Source organism: Sabethes cyaneus, chromosome 3 (genome assembly GCF_943734655.1).
Source record: "Sabethes cyaneus chromosome 3, idSabCyanKW18_F2, whole genome shotgun sequence".
Taxonomy (NCBI): Eukaryota; Metazoa; Arthropoda; class Insecta; order Diptera; family Culicidae; genus Sabethes; species Sabethes cyaneus.
The window spans coordinates 229,662,848-229,685,567 of record NC_071355.1 but is presented as its reverse complement, the minus strand read 5'-3'; the positions used below and the strand labels follow the sequence as shown (position 1 = coordinate 229,685,567).

At 43.6% G+C, this 22,720-nt stretch overlaps 2 protein-coding genes across 6 annotated transcripts; one reads left to right on the top strand and one right to left on the bottom strand.

Moving 5' to 3' along the window:
- Positions 1–1,924: 1,924 nt before the first annotated feature.
- LOC128740850 (uncharacterized) lies at positions 1,925–3,342 on the bottom strand. The gene is made up of 4 exons (XM_053836419.1): positions 3,232–3,342; positions 2,872–3,147; positions 2,082–2,755; positions 1,925–1,973 (listed from the first exon to the last, which is right to left on the bottom strand). The coding sequence occupies exons 1-4, from the start codon at positions 3,340–3,342 to the stop codon at positions 1,925–1,927; spliced, it is 1,110 nt and encodes a 369-aa protein (XP_053692394.1).
- An 11,404-nt stretch (positions 3,343–14,746) lies between these two features.
- On the top strand, positions 14,747–22,191 carry LOC128743113 (uncharacterized). Of its 5 annotated transcripts, none has more exons than XR_008412282.1 (5): positions 14,747–15,202; positions 15,269–15,352; positions 15,412–21,922; positions 21,989–22,072; positions 22,132–22,191. XR_008412282.1 is itself a non-coding variant. In XM_053839636.1 (4 exons), exon 4 carries the CDS (start codon positions 15,519–15,521, stop codon positions 21,459–21,461), a length of 5,943 nt encoding a protein of 1,980 aa, XP_053695611.1. In that variant the 5' UTR covers positions 14,747–15,035; positions 15,133–15,202; positions 15,269–15,352; positions 15,412–15,518; the 3' UTR covers positions 21,462–22,112. The 5 variants fall into 5 exon arrangements, 1 of the variants encoding a protein (XP_053695611.1); XR_008412284.1 differs by lacking the exon at positions 22,132–22,191 and having other exon boundaries at positions 15,412–21,755; positions 21,853–21,922; positions 21,989–22,112; XR_008412283.1 differs by lacking the exon at positions 22,132–22,191 and having other exon boundaries at positions 15,412–21,755; positions 21,853–22,112.
- Positions 22,192–22,720: the final 529 nt, after the last annotated feature.

Sequence of the window (22,720 nt, the reverse complement as noted above, 5' to 3'; positions counted from 1 at the left end):
AAATTTGAAGACGTATTATCAGCGAAAATCGTGATTATTATTGGCTTCACCAGAAACTGCAGTCGAACAGACCAAGCTCCGTACAAGGTGTGCTCTGTACAAGACGACCATCAGACCAATTGTTCTCTAGAGGCATGAAACCTGGACAATGCTCGAGGAGAACCTGCGAGTGCTAGAAATTTTCGAAAGACGCTGCACTAAGAACGATCTGCGGCGGCGTACAGAAAAATGGAGTATGAACGATGAATTCGCGCAATTCTATGGCAAAACCAGCATTCAAAAAGTGGCTAAAGCTGGACAGATATAATAAGCAAGCCATGTTGCAAGAATGCCGGACATTTACTTGGTTACTGCAGCGCCTCGGCCAAACAGAATATAAAGTAGTGTATGAGGCAAGTGTAGATTCAACTCTACAATATTATCTACAATATTGTCGAAGAAAATGTAGTCAATCTTTTGCATTTATAACGCTATAGAGCTGCAATGTCGCTGGCAGCAAAAAGAACGCTCTTTTTTCCAAATATACTAGTCGTTCAGGACCTCTTATTATCCCGAATATTCGTTATTGAGGATCGCTACAATGCCGGTGTGACGTCGGCATCAGGAACGATCCGGAAGACCGCTGTTGACCTGGATGTGTCAATCGGGACTGCCCACACCATCATGGCGAAGGACCTGGGATGCAAGCCGTACAAGAAACGCAAGGTTCACGGGATAACGGAGGCTACAACGAAGAAGAGGCTGGACAGAGTAAAACTGATACGTTCGCGGCACGCTGGTCAGGAGTTCGTGTTTTCTGATGAGAAATTCTTCATCTTGCAACAGCCGCACAATGTCCAAAATGATCGGCCGGGGCGCCGACGTTGGCCAGCATCCCCCCGTCTCACATAAACATCCCGCATTTCCGGTCGGTGATGGTTTGGGAAGCCGTATTCAAGCGGGGGAAGTTTCCACAGGTGTTTATCGAGAAAAGCGTGAAAATCAACGCCGCGTACTATAAGACCGAGGTCTGGAGAAGGTTCTGGCCCCGGTGCTTCATGACCTCTACGGGAAAGATCATTGCATCTTCCAACAGGATGGCGCACCGGCCCACACGGCGAATATCGTCCAAGTGTGGTGCCGGAAGAATTTGACTGATCTTCTCGATAGGACTTTGTGACCTCCCAGCTCCCCGGATCTTAGTCCCCTGGACTTTTATGTTGCACAGTCGTACATGCTGGCCAAGCAGAGCGAACATAAAGTGAGCACTATGGACCAATTTAAGAAGCTCATTTCCAAGATATGGGACGAGATGCCCTTGGACCAGATGCGTGCCGCGTGTGATTCTTTTGGGAAACGTCTCAAGCTCGTCATAAACCACGAAAGGGGGGTGCTTCCACCAAATATGTCGTAAAGGTTCTCAATAAACACTGCTTCAATAAACTCAATTGACTCAGAAAAGAATATCTTGCATTTTCTTTTTTAAAACACATTTTTAAAGTGTATTCGAACTTATTGAACACCCTGTATATTTGCTTAAATGCTTATTGGCTTGCATTTGAATAGCATTGATAATGCTTATTGGTTACCTGGGTAGTTTAGGAATGCTCAGTTAAAATAATCAAATGCGTAATGCTTTAAACGGTTAGCCAAAGCTAAATTTTTCAGTGAGCGGGTAATCATTTATCGGCAGCGCACTTTAGGATATAAAATAAATATGAATTGATTATGATTTTTTGTACATTTTATTTGATTTAAATAGTTTCTCTTAATTCTAGATTTGTGTAATAACTTGGCGCACAATTAAACTACAAATGCAATAGTTGCGGCAAAGCCTGCCGCAAAATAAAATAAAATATAATCTGCAGTCTAGCTAAGTATTTTGTAATCAGCACCAGTCATTGAAGCGATTGTGTGTGTGTCCACTTCACGATAGCTAATTTTCTCAGTCACCCTTCTCCCGGAAGGAAGCCAGCAGTTTAATCAGCCTGGAACTGTCTTGAAAAAGATCGAAGCAAAAAATTAAACATGTGAATTCGTGCGTTGGTTTAAACGTTTCATTTCATAGTTCACTATTCAAAAGTTAGTTTAGGAATACTTACATGCCAGGCATTCGCACACGGCATTTGCCGGTTCTGTCACGATGTTCCCCCCGAGGGCACGGTGTTGCCTCTAGGGGAGGCGAGTCTAGGTGCGCTTCACCGTTACTAGGCAGGGCTTCGATATCCGAATGGCGATGGCGCGCCATCGCATCCACCGATTCTCGAGCGGCAGGATGTTTACGGTAACGGTTGCGTCGATTGGCCATAATGCGGGAATTGGAATTACGGTATTTCGGTTTAAGGACCGGTTCAACAATAACTTCAACTGGAATTTCCTGGTAATCATAATGGATCGGATTCGGATGGTAATTGGGTGTTGGTTTGAAGATGTATATGTTGCTGGGAGGGGGCGTAGTTGCTACTGGAGCCGCCATTATATAGGTGGAATTATCTTGACTTTCAGGAGAAGCTTCCATAACAAATGTATCATTAACTGAGTCGGCTTCAACCTTGACTGGTATTTCTTCATCTAGAGACGGCTTAGCACTTGTAGTGCTAGTGGTGGTAGGTTTAGCTGTTGTCGAGGTGCGTCTAGTTGAGGTAATCACTACCGGTGCTTTGGTGGTAGACTTTGGAGGTTTTGAAGTTGCTGATCCACCGAAAATCGGAAATGGGCTAACGGTCAGATGTGAAGGGTCATAGTCGTAGTCCCCGTAATCATAAATCGTATCATCCTACATTTGAAAAAAAGAAAAAAGAAAACGTGAAGTAATTAAGCTTGAATCTAGACATGGCTACCTCGCACGTAATGTGCGATAATCAGCACGTTAATGATCTCTACTACTCTTACCCCAAATTCACCGTCGAATTTCTCACCATCGACCGAGATAATTTTCACATCTTTGATATTGACGTGAATATTATACTTGCCGGTCTGCCGTTGGTCGTAGGTGGTAAAGGAAGGTTTTCTGCCGCCGCCGCTTCCGTCGATTTTCGCTTTGCTCGAAAGCATGCTCGCACTTTCCGTTATGCTAACACCGACAATCGACACCAGCAGCATCAGCGTTAGCATAACGAAATTCTTTGCCCTGTACGATGATCGCAGCATTTCAGAACCGAGCTGGCTCTGTAAATATATACAAAACATATGGAGAGGAGAAAGTGATAATCAAAGTGTATGATTAGGCAATTTGGTGTGAGAATGAAAGACCGAGTTGTTGCGAACTATTTTCTTGTGGTTAGGTGGTAAATATTCTGGACAGGCACTGGCGGGGATTGGCGTGATGATGTGCGAATTGCAGATTTGATTGATTTTTGCCATTTATATCACATACAATAGCCTTTTAAATACAGTTTCGTTTAATGGTTCTTTTTCGCCATTTCACTGATTTGGTCTCTTTCTATGGGAGTTATTTTCGCATCATTATACTGTGCTACATATCTAGTTTATTGGGGCAAACCATGAAAATGACGCATGTTCAAGTTTGGTGTCGGTAAATGACAGGCGAATCTTGCTAAAATTGGATTTTTTAAATGCGTGACGAGAATAAGTATTTGGACTAGATTATTTTTTCCACAGAATCGTACTAACGATGCATTACCGCTTTCACACCACAAGTAGAGTGAAAACTTCCTATCAAATAATTTTTTTTGGGTTCTAATATTACAACTGAACAACTGAACTAGAAAAATGTGTATCAAGTGAACTTGAGCAGTCCATTGGATGGCAAGCTGGAGTGTGAGTACGATTTGAAGATTTGCATGTGCAGTAACGGTCGCTCGATTTGTTGCTTGAGTAGAAGACTGTGCTAGCTCAAACCATACTTATACGAGCGGGGGTAGATTCGTCATTGAGGTTCAGCTTCGAGATCACTTACCTAGTTACGGTCTCACACTATTTACGTTAATTAGCTAAGTTGATACCATTTCAATTGCGAAACTATCTTATCGTATCTTATCTGCAATTCTTGCAATTCTAGCAAACTTCATGATGAAAAAGAAAAAATTGATGCGAGAATAGTTTTTCCTTTTATTTATTCTCAGCGGATGGTGGTAATGAGATAAAGCCGAATTGCTTATTTGATCATATTCAAAACATTCGAACATTAAACTATTCAAAACAGGGTACAGGAATGGTTGGTCTTTGATTTTGAAATTGTTGTTATCAGTATAAGGGGATTATAAAATCTAATGAAAGTTTCTTAGACACAAACTGAAACGTCGTTACCAAGAATGGGTAAAATGAAAAATTTGAAACATTGTAGCATAGCAGAGCATACTTTGAGCATACTTTTGTGTATTCTATCGTAAGCCATCGAATTAATTTTAACCTTCTGCGGCTGAGATGATAGCACTGACGAACTGACATGACACTGGATTTTCGCTTTTGATGCACGAGATGACTGGTAAGCGATTGCATACTTAAAGCGTACCGTCGGTGCCTTGCGCATAAAATAAATCCTACAGTGGTTCACAGCTTCTTATCCAGCAACTCCTAACCATTTCTCCTTGTGGTACCAACCGGGATGCGAGTAACTGTGGTGGAGGTCGGTTAACCAACCCTGATGGGCGCCAAGGTCGTATGCTGTCGAGGAAGGAGGGCTCTTGTGAGCTTCGTTGATCCTCCGGCGTGATAGGGGCAACTATGAACTATGGATTGAAAACTCGGGATCCCGAGTAGCACACTTTAGGTCTATTTGGTTGAAGCAACCGGATCCGCATTACGACTGAAATTAGTCATATTTCGGTTACCACAACAACTTTGTGTTAGTAGAGATGTGGAACTACCGATCTCTCAACTTCGAAAAGAAACACTCAAGTACTCTCCGACGTATTGAAGAGCCGCAAGTTCGACGTGGCAGCGCAAGCGCTGTAGAAGATGAGCTGGAAACGCTCAATGGTGCGTACATTTGGAGTTGAACATACCATCGGCGCAAGAACTGAGGCAACACACTCGAGCTGGATACAGCGTTCATAGTGATGCACGTGATGCGGAAACAGATGATCGGGTTGGTAGCCAATCAATTCTTAGACGTGCAAGTTAAGAATCAAGGGCCGATTCTTCAACAGAAGCATCATCAACGTGCACAGCCCTCACCTCTGAAGTACCGACAGGCTTCATTTTTGGCTTTAGCACCGTAAATACAAAAATAAAACTGATTTTCTTCAACAATTTTGTAGCTAATCACTAATTCTACAATTGTCCTTTATACTACATTTTCGAATTCTGTTTTGTTGAAGCACTGTAGTCAAATGAACATTTACTGAGCAAAAAATCGAAAATGAGCCTAAGTAAACGACAACACGCAGTTGAAGCGTGAATACGGCCGCAACCGATAACATGATGTCAAGAATGTCATCGGGGATTTAGGTCGACCAGAAGGAGGAATCCAGTAATTGGAGGATCGGTGAAATGGACCTATGACTTATCGATTTTCGGCACTTCAATGGATAATTTCAAGTATTTGGAAGGAGGAGAAACTACCCGCGGAGTGAATGGAAGGTGTGGTCTGTTCTGTACCATCTACAAAAACTCCCCAAAATCTACCCCGGCTCTCGGCTGGTAGAAATAATTAAGTACTTATCGATTTTACCGACTCTAAGAACATAGCCGTACATAGTACCTTCTTCCATCATAGACCCACAGCTACACTTGGAAGTCACCAAATCACAGATCCACTACGTGTCGATCGACTATCGACATTTTTCAGACATTATTGACGTCAGATCCTGTCGGAGCACTAACGTTGACTCGGACCACTACCTAGCGATAAGTTAGCTGCGACCAAAACTCTTCCAAACATTGAATACCGACACCAGCGATTAAATTTTACGCAGCTGAAGCAGCCAGGCGTCGCCGTAAACTACGCGTTGTCACTTGAAGCTGCGCTGCCGGAAAAGAATGAGCTGAACGAAGGCCCTCTCGAAAAAAGGGCGACAAGTATGACTGAACTATCGTGCAATCACCGTTCTCAACGCCGCCCACAAGCTGCTATCTCAAATTGTCTTCCGCCGACTATCACCAATTGAGAACAGATTTGTGGGAATTTATCAATCCACCTTCGTTAAAGGTCAGTTAACAACGGATCAAACATTTACACTGCGGCAAATCCTCCAAAAAGGCCGTGAATACAGATGCACGCATCGTTTGTTGGTTGACTTTAAAGCTGCATATGATCCCATCGACCTAAAGGAGCGATGGAAAATCAAGGATGAGAGACTTTCCCAGGAAGCTGATCAAACTGATTCAAGCTACAATGGTGTGCTGTGTTCGGCTTTCGGGTAGATTGTCGAGTTCATTCGAATCGCACAATATTTGGATCGATACAAATATTTTATAAATTTTTCGAGGATTGACTGAGTTATCAGCATAGAAAATTTTACTACTTTGATACGTTATTTTGATACCATGTTACATATGTATAACGTAAGTTTTTAAGTGCTAGGCTTTTCCAACCAGTAATAAAGCGAGAATTTCTTGTTAGACAGCGCATCATTATTTCTAATTTTTCAATAGCGTGCACCTCGTAATCAATATTCATAATTTCTTTATTGGAGTCGATGCGTGGAAGATTGTCCGATCGATTAGCGCAATATCTCTGATATTTATTAAGAACTAACTGCGTGTAAAACATTATCACTTTGCTGACGTCTTTCCCAGTCAATCACGAAGCGAGAATTTCTAGTTAGACAATCATTCCATTATTTTCTACAATTATTTTCCACTTCAGACCACAATAGTTTTCTATATTTGATTCGAAGCGTAGAAGATTTTTCGATCGATTGGTGTAAAACTATTGGAAATCGATCAGGAAGTTACTAGCGTTCAAAACCTGATCACTTTTCAAGAGATTTTTTGTAATGATACCTAATATCTAGCCAAATAGCCAAACCTTGCCATAACACGTCAAAAAACTACTTACAATCTGAGTTGGAACGCTTCAAACACGTTCTTAGTAGGTTGAATCACGTTTGGGTTGATTCAACCAATTTATGGAAAATATTTAGGTTAGTGATGGACTAAGCCACGACGTCGTGGACTAAGCATTTAAACCATATAATATGGGATAAATGCTTATGGACCAACCCCAATGAGCTAGCAGTTATTGATTTCAATAATCGCCAATCTTCCGCATCCAGCAGTTATAATAACAATTTATCACAGTTCACCGTTATATTTTACCAAGAACATCGAGCACGTTACATTATTATCTACCGACCATCGCAAATTTCCGTTGCAATTCGCATGAAACGATTTTTCCCTCTTCTGAAATGCACCAACGGACATGACATAGACACAGGTCTGTTCCTCCTTCCGTCGCAATGATGAACAACACGAGCGGAGAAGTTTGCGAAAAAGAGGTTGCACCGCAGATTAATTGTCTGCTCCTGCTTTATACATATGGCGATCTACCGTACTTATTCGATCTTCGAACAGTGTTGCTTTTAGACATTTGAATATTTAATTCTATTGAGGGCCCCGTAAATTGTAAATTTCTTCATATGTTTGCGATCTGGGAGAAGAGGTTTTAATTTAACAATTAGCATGTTATTTAAACTAGTCAACAAAAATGAAGTGTCATTGAGAACCTTGAAGACATATGCATGATCTATTTAATTTTTTGATCCTTCCTTCCTTGATGCTCTATTTTTTTCAGAACAAATTGGAACAACCTGTGAGTGACTGTCTAAATTTGACCGTTCTATGCTTCTAAATAATTATCATCAGTTAAGGGAGTTCCCCCTTTCCATATTTTCTTAAGGGGTGACAAAACGAAAGTAAAATTTAAATCTTTTAGCAAACTTTTTATTCGACTATTAAACTTTAAATTATTCTAGACTGTTCGAAGTTCCAAACCACAACGGTAGGTTCATTCCTATGCTTTCGACTTTCTTCGGTTCGGTTTCGCTGCATCAATAGTGCTGCCGACATAGGCAATCAATAATAAAAATATAGAACACAATAACAATTCCTGCGCGCTCTCATGCGTTTTCCTTCCTGCAACGGTAGCGCGGAGACATTGGCGTGGCTAGCCGTTTAATCTAGGAGCCGTAAACGTTAAAAAAAAGTGGTCCGTGTTGGGAAAAATACAGAAATCATTGTTCTAAGCTTGAGTGAGATTGATTTCCGGCTACATTCTACAGCTATGGACAGCATGAAGCAGATAATTTCCACATTAATGGCAGTAAAGTTGTTAGATTTCTAGAACTAACTGTTGTTTTTGATTACTGAAATTTCAAAATCTTTAATAGGTAAACTATGTAAAGATTCCAACTAAAAATTGATAAATGTGCAGATGGAACTAACTTGTAGTCGCAATCATTATTCAGTACCCAAATAAAAGGTTTTAAATTCGTTTTAACTTTTGCATGTGTACCAATTATTCTTCTAACTTTTTTCCACGTAATTTAAGAAGATTTTAATAACCAGTCCAACTTTGTCATTTATTTCCAATTACTTAGCTAATTTTTAATTAAAAGAATCTTTAACTTGCCCGTAAATCCTAGTAAATGAAATGCACATTTTATTCAATCATATAAACTGCCCCTCGCCAATTACGCCAATGAGAATAGAAGCATAATAAATAATGGGCCGTTGACGCGTACTGCGCTGCCATTCTTCTGGAAGCATTTGCATTCATCTTTCAAGCTCGCCGAGACAAAACCGAATCGCTTGGCCTAAAGAATGATACCTTATTGAATCTCAGCCTCTTTAGTTACCGTGAATTCAGGAAAATTACCATATAAGTAACACAATTATGAATAACTTTCCGCCTTTTTGCCGAACGCCAAAGAAATGTACAATAGCCACTTGAGGGTGTAGTTAAGTAAAAATGTAAATTTTATATACATATACTTATCCAAGAAACATGAAAGTTCTAAATAGCAACTCGAATGTCGGAAAAATTACACACAATTTCCACCGTCCGCTAAGTAATAGACACTTTTTTTTCTTTTTATAATTTTTATGATTCCAATTCTACAAAGTGTGCTTTTTTATAATCACAAAATGTCTAGTACCACAAAAAACTAGTTCTTGTTTACACTAGTCTCTTCACAAGATTTAACTTGCAAGCATGATCAACACACAAAACGTTAGAACGTACCACTTTTGAACACTGACTGCACCGTTGATTGCGTAAATCCGTCAACAACAGAACGGCCGATCACGTGCACGTGCCTATAATACCGAAAGATTCAAAGACTTCTAAGCGACGAACCCGATCTGCTGTTTGGGCGTGCAAACTAAACTTGAATCGAACGAACAACGATGGATGGTAGAGATGTTGTGCGGTCAAGGTCTGTCCGAAGAATGAATCGGAGAAAGGCTTTTCTTCGCGATATATTTGCCATCATCAGCATCAGGTACCACCAGTCAGTCGGCGCGGTAGGTGCATCCAGAAGAAATCCTACAGTATGCAGTATGCGGGTTGATACAATAGGTGAAGAAAATAGAGAAATGAATTCTGCTATTGAAATTAGATTTAACTAGCATGCCAATCAATAATATGTGGAAGAATTAATAGGTTTGTTTATGCGTTTCTTTATTGAAATTCAAGCAGTCATGTGAAATTAATCTTTTGACTCTTTGATAATAACAAACTGCTAAATGCCAAAAATATTGATTAATCCAGAACTTAATTAATTTTTTACTCGATGAAAGAATCCAAATTGGGAGAATCTCGATTGAGGTGCACCGCATTCTTCTCGTGAGAGCGTTTCATTGCCTTTTCACACCATTCCATTAACGAGCGAATAAAAGAACGTGATAATCCACGATAATACCAAGAAAGAAGGAAGGAAAGTTTTGTGCGAAATAATGCACATGTACTGAACTTAGTCGGTTGAACTGGAATGAGACGCGAAAACGGCGAGCAGAATAAACGTGTATAACAAAGCACAAAAATAAAGCTAAGTGGTCCGAAAACCAGTAAAAACATAACGGGCCTTTGTGCGCGAGATACATGGAAAATGTAGAAGGAGAACAGACTGAATCATATGCGGACGACCGACGGACGGAAGGATCGCACGGCGCGCATGCCACGCACTGTGCTGCTGCCAAAGAACGTGCCAAACGACCTTCTTAATTCTGTCAGAGCTTGGCACGGAAATAAACCGAGGTAACAGTAATTAAAATTTATAAATAAATTAAATAATTAATTTGGACAAACTAACGGCTTTATCGCAAAAGAGACAGCTAAGATTGTGGGTGTCCAGATTATTTTAATGAAATGTCATTATGAATTTCGTTGTACAAATCATATTATCAGTACCTGCGTACTATTCAGGAAATCGTATTACAAATTGGCATAACAGTTTGGGTGTATTTGGTTAATGGTTAGTATTGATACATACAGGTATCACTTTATTGCTGAGTTTTTAACTTGCGGATCTGATCATATATACTAATCAGTATAATTTACATTTTTGAATTTTATAATTTATAATTATAAGCTTTCTTTAAAGCAAGGAAAATTGGAAAAAAATCATTCGAAATGTTCTGGAAAACTCTTTTTTATCTATTTCAAACTACTTCACCTTAGAGTGGTTCAACGGCCCAATTTTGTACGTAATAGAATTTTTTTTTCTAAATTAAAAGATGAATCTTTCTTAATTTTTCGATGACAATCCGATTATCGCATCAATGCCGTTCTCTTTCATAGTCTACGCTTTGTGGTCGTAGAGTTCCGCCGAGAGACCTAGCATCTTATATGGCACGAGTTACGAGTTAGTTTGCCCTGTTGGCAACCACTGTCCGCCTATTCACTTCACGGCTCACACCGTACCACTAAACGTACCAAGATAAACAAATTGGTCGACCACTTCAAAGTGTCTCCATTTATCGCCACCGCAGTGCCACAACCCGAAAGGCTAACACGCTGTCTACCAACCACCATGTACTTTGTTTTGGTAGCTTATCTATGATCTGTGATCAGCCCAATCCTTGCAGCTTCCTCCTTAAGATCCGTGTACGCCACTTCCACAGCTCTACGGTTACCACCGATAATATCGATGTCGTCCGCAAACCCTAAGATGAAGATGTAAGATTTCGCAATGACGGTACCGCTTTTCTTCACGCCCACCCTTCGAATAGCATCTTCCAATGCAATGTTAAACAGCAAAATTGATCGCTTCAAACCAGTTAAGGTCACAAACGAATGATTGATTGCACAATACAGCCGTTCGATCCAAACGTTTTAAAGTTCTGCAGGGGATACCATGCTTTCCAGCAAAGCAGCCTTTTTTGCAGTTCTCTAGCTGCGGCAGAATCGCGGCGAACACGCTGACAGACGAAAGACGAACAGCGTAACACGCAGTACCTTGCAAGTCGCAAGGGCCTGCATAGTATCGTTGTTCCGCCGACCGTCGGTGGTTTCTGCGGTAGACGGAGGAAGAGGCACAATTTGTGTGTAAAAATAACCCAAACCTTGTGACCAAAGCAGTCTCCTTGGTTCAAAGGTACAAGTACCAGCAAGCCACATGCCCTGGCGTGTTTTGTGGGTTCAATCTTATAATCTTAGATTATAGCTTGGTTCGATCCATGCACCTTCCAGCCAGGGATGCCACATATAATTCTGTGTTTTTTGTTGGAAAAATCTAGCCATCTGTACAGCAAGGAAAAATATTTGTGTGAAAATCTATCCAATGCTAAGCAATGAGAGTGAAAGAGACGGAGTGTAATTTTGCTGACTAGTTCCGTCTCTTTCACTCTCATTGTAAAAGCTCAAAAATCTGTTTAATCCTTGTAATTGGCGAAAGTCTATATTCAGATTCTGTACAGGCGATTTCTTTCAAATATCTGTTATACACAGAATAATCTGTGCTTGTGGCAACCTTGCTTCCAGCATTGGACAAAAGGTAGGAGTCACAACGACAGCTTGTTAAGCATGGCTACCAATAACCCCGCCGCCCTCACCTTTCCACTCTTTCCCCTTCATTCAAAAATTCTTCATTACTTTCCCCTACCGTACCATATTTATCAATTGTAGAATCACCCATGGTGAGTATAGATACTCTATACACCATGGAACCACCGTTTCAAAAAAAAAGCTTCATCTTGTTCAACATTCAACAGTACATCGAAATGTTATTTCAAACGCCTGGCCACCTGCGATCTTTCGGTAATCAGGTTGCCCTCCTTGTCGTTGCACATAACAGGAGGTGGTACGGTTGCTGATTCCGTTGGTCGTTTTGAGGAAGCTTCTCGTATAATGCCTCTCGCAGCAATTCTCCGCCTCCGCAAGAACGCGATCCCAGTGCTCTAGCGTTTCTTACGACTGTAAAGTCTCTTGTGCATCTCGATATCTCTCTCTACTCTAGCGTGTCACAGTTACAGCCGACATATGAGCTCTAGATCGATTCTTCTCATCTGTCTGGTACTCTGTAGTACTGACTACTGAGTGCATTGTCGACGTGCTCTGCAAGTTATTCACCGATCCACTCATCAGTTTTCCCTATCATCAGAGAGTACTATGCAGCAATGTTCAGTTCTATCTTCCCTGATGGCCTCGATTTGAAGTAACGGGACAAAAAAACTCTTCGCGTCCGACTTGAGTATTTGTATCCCCAATGACTATCTTTATGTCATGCCATGGGCACACATTATATGACGTTTCGATAAGATCATATAACTCCTCCTTCACGTCATCGAGGGCCCTATTGTCACAGCCACCTCAGCTAAATTTTTTAGGTGAGAGCACAATTTGCGATTCTCAGAGTCACCTAGGTGACTCCGCTCACCTGGGTGACTGTGCAATTCAAATAAAAAGCCCTAATCTCAAAGTCACCTTACTCACCTCATTTCTCTCACGCGCCGTATTCTGACAGTCACCCTCACCTCACCTAACAGCTCCCCATTTGGTGTCTCTGAGAATCGCAAATTGTGCTCTCACCCAAAAAATTTAGGTGAGGTGATTGTGAGAATAGGGCCCGAGACCTGTAAGATGGAGTGACTGTAAGAATAGGTCGGGTGAGAGAACTGAGGTGAAGTGCGGTGACTGTGAGAATAGAGCCCCGGGTTTGTCGTTCGTCGGTGCGCACACATTTATCAGGGTGTAGTTAAACAATTTGCCCTTAATTCTAAACATGAATAGATGGGGCTCCATCTAATGACACGCTTCATTTGTCTTCCATGTAATAAAAATCCGACTCCATATTCTGCTTTATTGCCGCCACTGTAGTACAGTGGACCCCCGTTGGTTTGAACGATTCCTCATGCAAACTAACGGGGTTAGTTTTTAATTTGAACAACTGGCAACTCTACATATGCTGGAACTTGTGTGATCTGGACGCCCTACTCTTTGTTATTGTTTTGGTGGTTTGATTCAGTTGGAAGTTGGAAGCAGCGAATATTTCATTCTCCGATCGGATTTCTATCATAATCGTTGGGAAAACGCAATGTGAAACAGATTAAATACGCTAGATCAGGACAAACAAATCGCGTTTATGCGCATTGTCTGTATAAGCAAATGATGTCATGTTGAGAATGACATTTGAACCATTTTTAATTTGCACGTTGTGCAAACCAACGGGGTGCAAATTAAAAAGTGTTCAGATTAAAAGCGGTCAAACGAACGGGGGTCCACGGTGCATAGCACAGTGGTCCAATCAGCGAAATACGTGATCGTGTGATATTGCGCCGAAACGTGAAGTTTTTCATCAGGAATTTGCCACTTTGGGAAATATTTAAGCTCAAAGAAGTATTATTTTTCATCAAAAAAGCTCAATATCTCCGAAATTTCAGAAAATCACGTATAATAATGTTCTACAAAAACGTTGATTTTAAAAAGATAAACAACTTTCTAGAACACTATGAGCACGTAAAAGTTGACCAGAATAACTCAAGGTTTAATAGTTGATTTAAAGGGTTTGTCCATGAATAACGCTTCATAGACAATTTCCATGAAGAGATACAAGTATGGTGTCTTTGACAAAGTTGTTTGTATTGATATTTACTACAACTTTGCCGAATGTACTAAACCTGTATCTCGAATGTACGAGAAAATAATTTTCTTATCTCATTTTTAAGGGAATTAATCACCCAAAGATTTCTCTCACAAGAAGGGGCTTATTATACCAAGAATTGTTCCTAAAGACACTATATGCGAAAAACTTCACGTTTCGGCGCAATATCAAACGATCACGTATTTCGCTGTTTGGACAACTGTGCATAGGTGTAATACTTGAAAGTCGTGCCCGATATAGGATCTACTTCGCACTTTCTGAATGGCTGCAGTCTCGACCTTCATCTGCTGCTGCAGCTTTCTTGCCTGGATACCCGCGTGTGCCGGTACAAGTAGAGTCCTGACATTCCAAGCACCAAGTTTCCAATAATCGTTTACTTTTTTCGTTTGCCTGGGTCCATACAGATTATTTCGTTGTGGGTCATCTCCTAAATTGTTCGTCTTGCTAGGGCTGCGATGCCTTGTCTCGCGGACAGGTCTACCGTCTTAGATACAGCTGGCGAGACACGAGATGTTTTCATAAGTCAGCCACTCGCTCTGCCGTCTCGATGCCGCCGCTAACCTAGGATACCTAGGGTTGGTTACCCAATCTCCACTAAGCTTGGACGTATCCCGGCTGGTACCACGAGGAGATAGAGATAGAGGTTGCTGGATAAAAGAACCACGACGGGGTCTATTTTATGCCCAAATACAGTGCAAAGCATTAAAGGCATGCATGCGTTTGCATTAAAGGTGCTTGTTGGGAGCACTGCACTGAGCGCATCGCGTACACAGCCGAACGTTCAGCCGGGGTATGTTCCTTTAACGACCACGATCAACTTCAGGTCGTATGTTGACGTGCGGTGTAAAACAACAACAAATAGAGACGAGTGAGTGACGGGACGGAAGAAAACAATAAAAATTAAGAAGTAAATAGTAGTCAGGATAAAAGGAAAGTTGTGCTATTTATAATAGGGAGTGAGATTTATAAAACAAATTTAATTAAGCCTAATTTGCACCAAAAAATACCGTGTATTTGATTCGTGAATTCAGGATACAAAAGTTGATCACTGTGAGTAATGTGTGACTTGATTAAAAGTTGTTATTCTACCTAAAAACGAAATGCAAAATTTGTTAACCTAGATAAAAACACACATTAAAACTTACAGCTAAAGATCGAGAACAAGGCAGGAGAAAAATAGATTAAAGTTAGTGTGAAAATTATTGGAAACGCTAAAAGTAAGTAAAAGCTAAAAGAATTATGTACAATTATTTACAAAGTTCTTAATCCTACATTTGCGCTAGGGTGAATCAATTTTCTTATTGCTCGAAGACAGCTGCTAGAGAAGAACGTGGCCGATCTGCTGGAGGGAAAAAGAAACTAAAAATGTAAGTTAGAGTAGGGCTAGTTTAAGTAATGTAAATCTAATCAAACAATATAATTCTAGCTTTGATCTGCCAGAAAATAAGGCTGATTCCAAGGAAATAGTTTCATTTGTTCAAAGTAGTCCGAACAAAATCAAAGATTTTTATCTCTCGGACATAACCTCGAAAGATGGCTAATTCGAAGTCCGGCAGCTGCCTTCTGTGTTCGGAAGTGGACACAAACGAAATGGTCCAATGTGACCAGTGCGACGGATGGGCGCATTACGGTTGTGCTGGAGTGAATGATACGGTAAAGGATCACCCGTGGAGCTGTCCGAAGTGCAGCAACTTTCTGCAAGTACCCAAAAAGAAAGGTGCTGCTGTCGCAACGTCGAAAAAGACCTCCACGGATGGAAAGAAGACAAGTTCGAAGGGAGAAACTGGCTCAGTGAGTAGTGCTGTTTTGACAATCGAAGAATCTTTGCGAAAGATGCAAGAAGAGATGGATGCCAAGGAGAAGGCCTTGGAGAACGAGCGCATTCTACGTAGGAAACGGCTCGAAATGGAACGTGCGATGAAGGAGAAGGAATTAAGCCTGGAGAGAGAACTACGCCAAATGGAATTGGACCAAGAGCGGGAGTTACGGGCAGATCAGCTGAAACAGGAGCAGGAATTGCTGAACCAGCGCCTGAAGGAAGAGGAAGAGTTTCTCAAAAGGCGAAACAAGCTGCGTGAACAGTTCAAAAATGCAAAAAAAGTACTGGTTGAAAACTACGGCGGTACGGGTCGTGAAAAGGAAGAAGATCAAAAAGAGGATGGAGATGAAGAAGGCGCTGTTGGTGGAATTCCGGATGAAGAAGAAGAGGAAGACTTTCATCGGAAGGTAGAGGATTGGCTCGATAACCAGAAGCTTCAACAGAAACCTGTGGTGTCTGGTGCCAAGGCAACAAAGGGGCCCTTGCCCCCTCCCACTTTACCGAAAAACCCGAGTGCAAATCGTCACGATATTCCAAATAATGAGGATCCGTTCGAACGATTGACTCGCGATGAACGGAACTTATTAGAAGGGCTATTGGATCGTACACGAAACGTGTCGAGGCCGGAACCGGTAGGGCTCTCCCAAGCGCAAATATCCGCTCGACAGTCCATTTCCAAGCAGTTACCGGTGTTTAGGGGCGAGGCTGAACTCTGGCCGATTTTCATCAGTAGCTATGAGTATACCACCGAAGCGTGTGGATTTTCTAACCTGGACAATTTGAAGCGCCTGCAGGACAGCCTAAAAGGGGATGCTCTAGAAGCCGTGAGAAGTCGGCTGGTCCTCCCTGACTCGGTTCCCGATGTAATCCGCGATCTCCGGAATTTGTTCGGGAGGCCTGAGAAGCTTTTAAAAACGCTGCTGATGAAAGTGCGCCAGGCCAAGTCACCAAGAGCTGACCGTTTAGAAACATTCATACATTTCGGTATAACGGTCAAGCAGCTCTGCGACCACTTAGAAGCTGCGAAGCTCGTGGATCATTTGAGCAACCCCATGTTGGTCCAAGAGCTTGTGGATAAGCTCCCTCCAAACTACAAGCTGGATTGGGTCCGCTACAAACGGAACCAAGTCGGCACTCCATTAAGGATCTTTACCGAATTCATGAACGGTATTGTTTCCGATGTCTCCGAGGTCAGCGAATTCTCCACTCACGATCTTCACGATCACAGTGAACGTTCCGCGCGAGCGAAGCAGAACAAGAAGGAGTTTGTCCACGTCCACAACTCCTTCCCCGGCAAAAGGGAAACGACGCCGAATGTGAAAAGTGAAAAGCCGTGCTGGGTGTGCAAGAGGACTGATCACAAGATCAGGTTTTGCGACGACTTCCGTAAACTAAACATCGCAGAACGTCTAAAGCTGGTCGAAAGGTTCAAGTTGTGTGAACTGTGCCTTAATAACCATGGAAAGAGCCGCTGCAACTTTAAGATTCGCTGCAACGTGGCAAACTGCCAAGGAGGACATAATCCGCTTTTGCACCGTTCCGAAGAAATTGTCCAGATAATGGAGGTCCAGTGTAATGCTCACAACCGCCTAAATCGCTCCGTGTTGTTTAGGATGCTACCGGTTACGCTTCACGTCGGGAACCGAGGACTGGATATCCTTGCATTTTTGGATGAGGGGTCCTCCATTACCCTGGTCGAGGATTCTATCGCCAACAAGTTGAAGATCAACGGAACAGCTGAGCCGCTAGTCGTCACATGGACTGGGAACATGAAGCGCTTCGAGAACGGTTCTCGGAAAGTGGATCTGATGGTATCCGCTAGAGGCTCAACCGAGCAGTTCCCGCTACGAGAAGCTCGCACCGTTGCGGAACTCATTTTGCCTAAACAGGAGATGCAATTCCGCGAGATCGCGGCACGCTATCCCCACTTACAGGGCCTACCGGTTGAGGATTATGACGCAGAAGAACCGAAAATGATGATCGGGTTGGACAACATGCACGTATTCGCTCCGCTCGAATCTAGGGTTGGTAGACCGGGCGAGCCTATCGGTGTTCGGTCGCAATTAGGCTGGACAGTCTACGGACAGGAGAACCAGTGTTCGTTGTCGAGTGCGGTGGTGAATTTTCACGCAGTGGAGCCAGTGAGCAACCAGGCGTTGCACGATATGATTCGCAGCCAATACGTGATGGAGGAAGCAGGAGTTACACCGGCCGGAATTCCGGAGTCGGCCGAAAACGAACGTGCTCGTGAGATTCTTCAAAGTACGACGGTTCGTGTTGGATGTCGTTTCGAGACAGGGCTCCTGTGGCGCGATGACGAGCGGAAGTTCCCTGACAGCTATCCGATGGCTGTGCGCAGGATGCAAGCATTGGAGAGGAAGCTGTTAAAAAACGAGGCGTTGCGGCAGAATGTGGAGAAGCAGATCACCGACTATCAATTGAAGGGTTACGCGCACATTGCTACGCCGGCTGAACTCGTCGACACCGATCCAGCAGCAGTATGGTATCTACCCCTTAACGTTGTGACGAACCCTAAAAAGCCGGGAAAGGTGCGCCTTGTGTGGGACGCAGCTGCAACAGTAAACGGCGTTTCCCTGAATACAGAACTGTTAAAGGGGCCTGACATGCTGACGTCTCTCCCGGCAGTAATTCAACGCTTTCGTGAGCGTAGCGTCGGGTTTGGTGGTGACATACAGGAAATGTACCACCAGATCCGGATCAGAGCGGAGGATAAACAGGCGCAACGGTTCCTGTATCGTCCTTCAAGTAACGACAAACCGCAGGTGTTCGTCATGGACGTGGCGACTTTCGGATCGACTTGCTCACCTTGCTCTGCGCAATTCATCAAGAACTTAAACGCAGAGGAGCACGCGGAGCAGTATCCGGAAGCGGCGGTAGCGATTGTGAAAAACCATTACGTCGACGACTATTTCGACAGTCTAGACACGGCTGAGGAGGCAATTAGGAGAGCCCAGGAGGTGAAAGCTATCCATTCCCGTGGCGGTTTCAACATCCGAAACTGGGTCTCAAATTCGTCGGAGTTTCTGCGAGAGATGGGAGAGCAACGCGACAGCAGCGCGGTGCGCTTTCACCAGGACAAGCAAGCCGAAACAGAACGGGTGCTCGGGATCGTCTGGGATTCTGAAGAAGATGAGTTTTCCTTCTCCACCATCACCAATGCAGGATTCCAGTTGAAGATCTCAGGTGAAGTGCGGCCAACGAAGAGGAACGTTCTCAGCTGCGTCATGGCGATGTTCGATCCGTTGGGCCTACTAGCACCGTTCACGATATCCGGGAAAATGTTGATTCAGGACTTGTGGAGGACCGGGTGTGAATGGGATGAGCAAATCGACGACGAATCGATGGAGAAATGGATGCGGTGGGTTGAGTTGCTGCCGACGATTGCGGAGATCAGGATTCCGCGAAGCTATTTCGGGAAAGCACACTCTCAACAAGTGAAAGACCTGCAGCTTCATATATTCACCGATGCTGGAGAGAAGGCGTATGGGTGCGTAGGATATTTTCGTGCCATCGTCAACGAAGAGATCGTTTGTGTGCTGGTGATGAGTCGTACCAAGGTTGCCCCGCTGAAGCAACTGAGTATTCCACGGCTAGAACTGCAGGCCGCAGTGCTGGGCGCCAGGTTAGTGCGCACCGTTCAAGAGAGCCACAGTTACAAGATCCAGCAAACGTTCCTCTGGACCGATTCGCGGACGGTCTTGTCTTGGATTAGATCGGATCAGCGAAGGTATAAGCCATTCGTCGGTTTTCGCATTGGAGAAATCCTCAGCCGTACGAATCTGTCCGATTGGCGTTGGACACCGACGAAACTAAACGAGGCAGACAGACTTACGAAGTGGAGGCGTGATGCAGAGTTGGAATCGAACAGTAGCTGGTTCAAAGGGCCCAGTTTTTTGTACCAAGACGAGGCGAACTGGCCGCAGCAGACTGCGCCGGCCAACACGAAAGAAGAGCTACGGGCGCAGTTCCTGTTTCACGACGTGGTTGTGCAGGACACTCTGGTCGACGTTCATCGGTTCTCCAAATGGAACGTGTTAGTAAGGACGGTGGCTTGCGTATGCAGATTCGGGTCCAACTGTCGAAGGCGAATGAAAGGCGATCCGATCGAAACTTTGAAGGCGACGAAGAACCAGGCGAAGTCGTTGAGGTCGGTGAAGTGGTCAGCAGTACGTACACCGTTGAAGCAGGAGGAATTCCAGCAGGCGGAGCGGTATCTATTACGAGCGGTTCAGGCCGAAGCGTTCGGGGATGAGTTGAAAACCTTGATGAAGAATCGAAACAGACCTACGAGTGAGTGGATAGTCTTGGAGAAGTCGAGCCCACTGTACAAGTTGACGCCACTGGTCGACGAAAACGACGTGATTCGGATGGAAGGACGTACGGAGAAAGCCGAATTCTTACCATTCGATCTGCGCTTTCCAGTGATTCTACCGAGAGACCACCATGTGACGGAGTTGATCGTGCAGCACTACCACGAACGCTTCGGGCACGGTTATCGAGAAACGGTTAAAAACGAGATACGGCAGCGGTTCTACATTCCAAAGGTCGGTACGGTGGTGTACAAAGTATCGAAGGCGTGTCAGTGGTGTAAGGTTCATCATAGTCGTCCACGGGTCCCGAGGATGGCAGCTTTACCGGTACAGCGTTTGCAACCCTATCGACGACCGTTCAGTTTCACCGGAATAGACTACCTCGGCCCAGTTAACGTTACGGTAGCGCGTCATAGCGAAAAGCGCTGGATAGCCGTGTTCACCTGCTTCGTGACGCGCGCTGTTCACCTAGAAGTGAGTGCTAGCCTGACCACACAGTCGTGTTTGATGGCTATTCGTCGCTTCATACATCGTAGAGGGCCACCGCAAGAGTTCTTCTCCGACAACGGGACTAACCTGAAAGGTGCAAGCAAGGAGCTGACAGGGATGATCAACGATATCAACAGCGGCTGCGCGGACGAGTTAACCGACGCGCGGATGCAGTGGTCATTCAACCCACCAGCTGCCCCCCACATGGGTGGGGTATGGGAGCGATTGGTCAGATCGGTTAAGGAGGCGTTGGAAGCATTGAACGACGGGAAGCGGTTGACAGATGAAATTCTACACACGTCAGTAACAGCAGCAGAAGATATGATTAACTCGAGGCCGCTGGTGTACGTTTCGCAGGAGACAGTTGAGGCAGAAGCACTCAGTCCGAACCACTTTCTGCGAGGTGTTTCGCCAAACGAGCCACAGATGGTTCCCCCTCCACCGCACCCTGCTGAAGTGTTGCGGGATGCATATAAGCGTTCGCAGGAGTTGGCGCAGGAGATGTGGGGCCGATGGATCAAGGAGTACGTGCCGTCGTTGAACCAGCGGTCGAAATGGCACGGTGAAGCGAGAGTGCTGAAGAAAGGCGACCTAGTCTACGTAGTCGAGGGGTCCAAGCGAAGATCCTGGGTACGTGGAAGAATCGAGGAGGTCATCCCGGCGAGTGACGGCCGCGTTCGGCAGGCCTTGGTCCGGACGAGCAGTGGTTTGTTTCGGCGAGCTGTGGCGCAGTTGGCTGTGATCGAGGTTGGCGAAGAAGATGGTGGTAAAGCCAGACCGGAAGTGGCCTCCGGACTAGGTTTACGGGCCGGGGAAATGTTGGGAGCACTGCACTGAGCGCATCGCGTACACAGCCGAACGTTCAGCCGGGGTATGTTCCTTTAACGACCACGATCAACTTCAGGTCGTATGTTGACGTGCGGTGTAAAACAACAACAAATAGAGACGAGTGAGTGACGGGACGGAAGAAAACAATAAAAATTAAGAAGTAAATAGTAGTCAGGATAAAAGGAAAGTTGTGCTATTTATAATAGGGAGTGAGATTTATAAAACAAATTTAATTAAGCCTAATTTGCACCAAAAAATACCGTGTATTTGATTCGTGAATTCAGGATACAAAAGTTGATCACTGTGAGTAATGTGTGACTTGATTAAAAGTTGTTATTCTACCTAAAAACGAAATGCAAAATTTGTTAACCTAGATAAAAACACACATTAAAACTTACAGCTAAAGATCGAGAACAAGGCAGGAGAAAAATAGATTAAAGTTAGTGTGAAAATTATTGGAAACGCTAAAAGTAAGTAAAAGCTAAAAGAATTATGTACAATTATTTACAAAGTTCTTAATCCTACATTTGCGCTAGGGTGAATCAATTTTCTTATTGCTCGAAGACAGCTGCTAGAGAAGAACGTGGCCGATCTGCTGGAGGGAAAAAGAAACTAAAAATGTAAGTTAGAGTAGGGCTAGTTTAAGTAATGTAAATCTAATCAAACAATATAATTCTAGCTTTGATCTGCCAGAAAATAAGGCTGATTCCAAGGAAATAGTTTCATTTGTTCAAAGTAGTCCGAACAGTGCTTGCATATCACGCATAAACTCAAAAACAAATGGACAGAATTGATTCCTTTTTTCGGTTCTTTTATTTTAGTCTGCGCCAAGTTTATACGCGAAAAATAATAGGGCTATTCACGTAGCGCTTGGTATGTTGCGTATACAATTCCGTGTATATACTGCCGCTATTCGCTTAACAGTCCCAGTTTCTATGTAGTTTCATTATCACTTCATTGCGTTTTGTTTATGCTTGGGTATGAAATGGGGAAGGCAACTAGTAAAAATCGCCCAGCTCTACCCATCCCAAGACCCTACCTAGCGCCTTCACATGGCCATACCTGGAAATACTTCAATTTGTATAATTGAGTAGCCAAGCTAGAAGGTGCGGGGTCGTGTGGTTTTCAGGTCCTTAACTCACAACTGTAGTTTTAGGCAACCATTGAACCACACGACTTTATTTTCAAGTGTTATACTATTTAAACTAATATTATCGGTAGACTAATCTATTTACAGATAGCGAAATAAGGCGCTATAACCTTGGCCA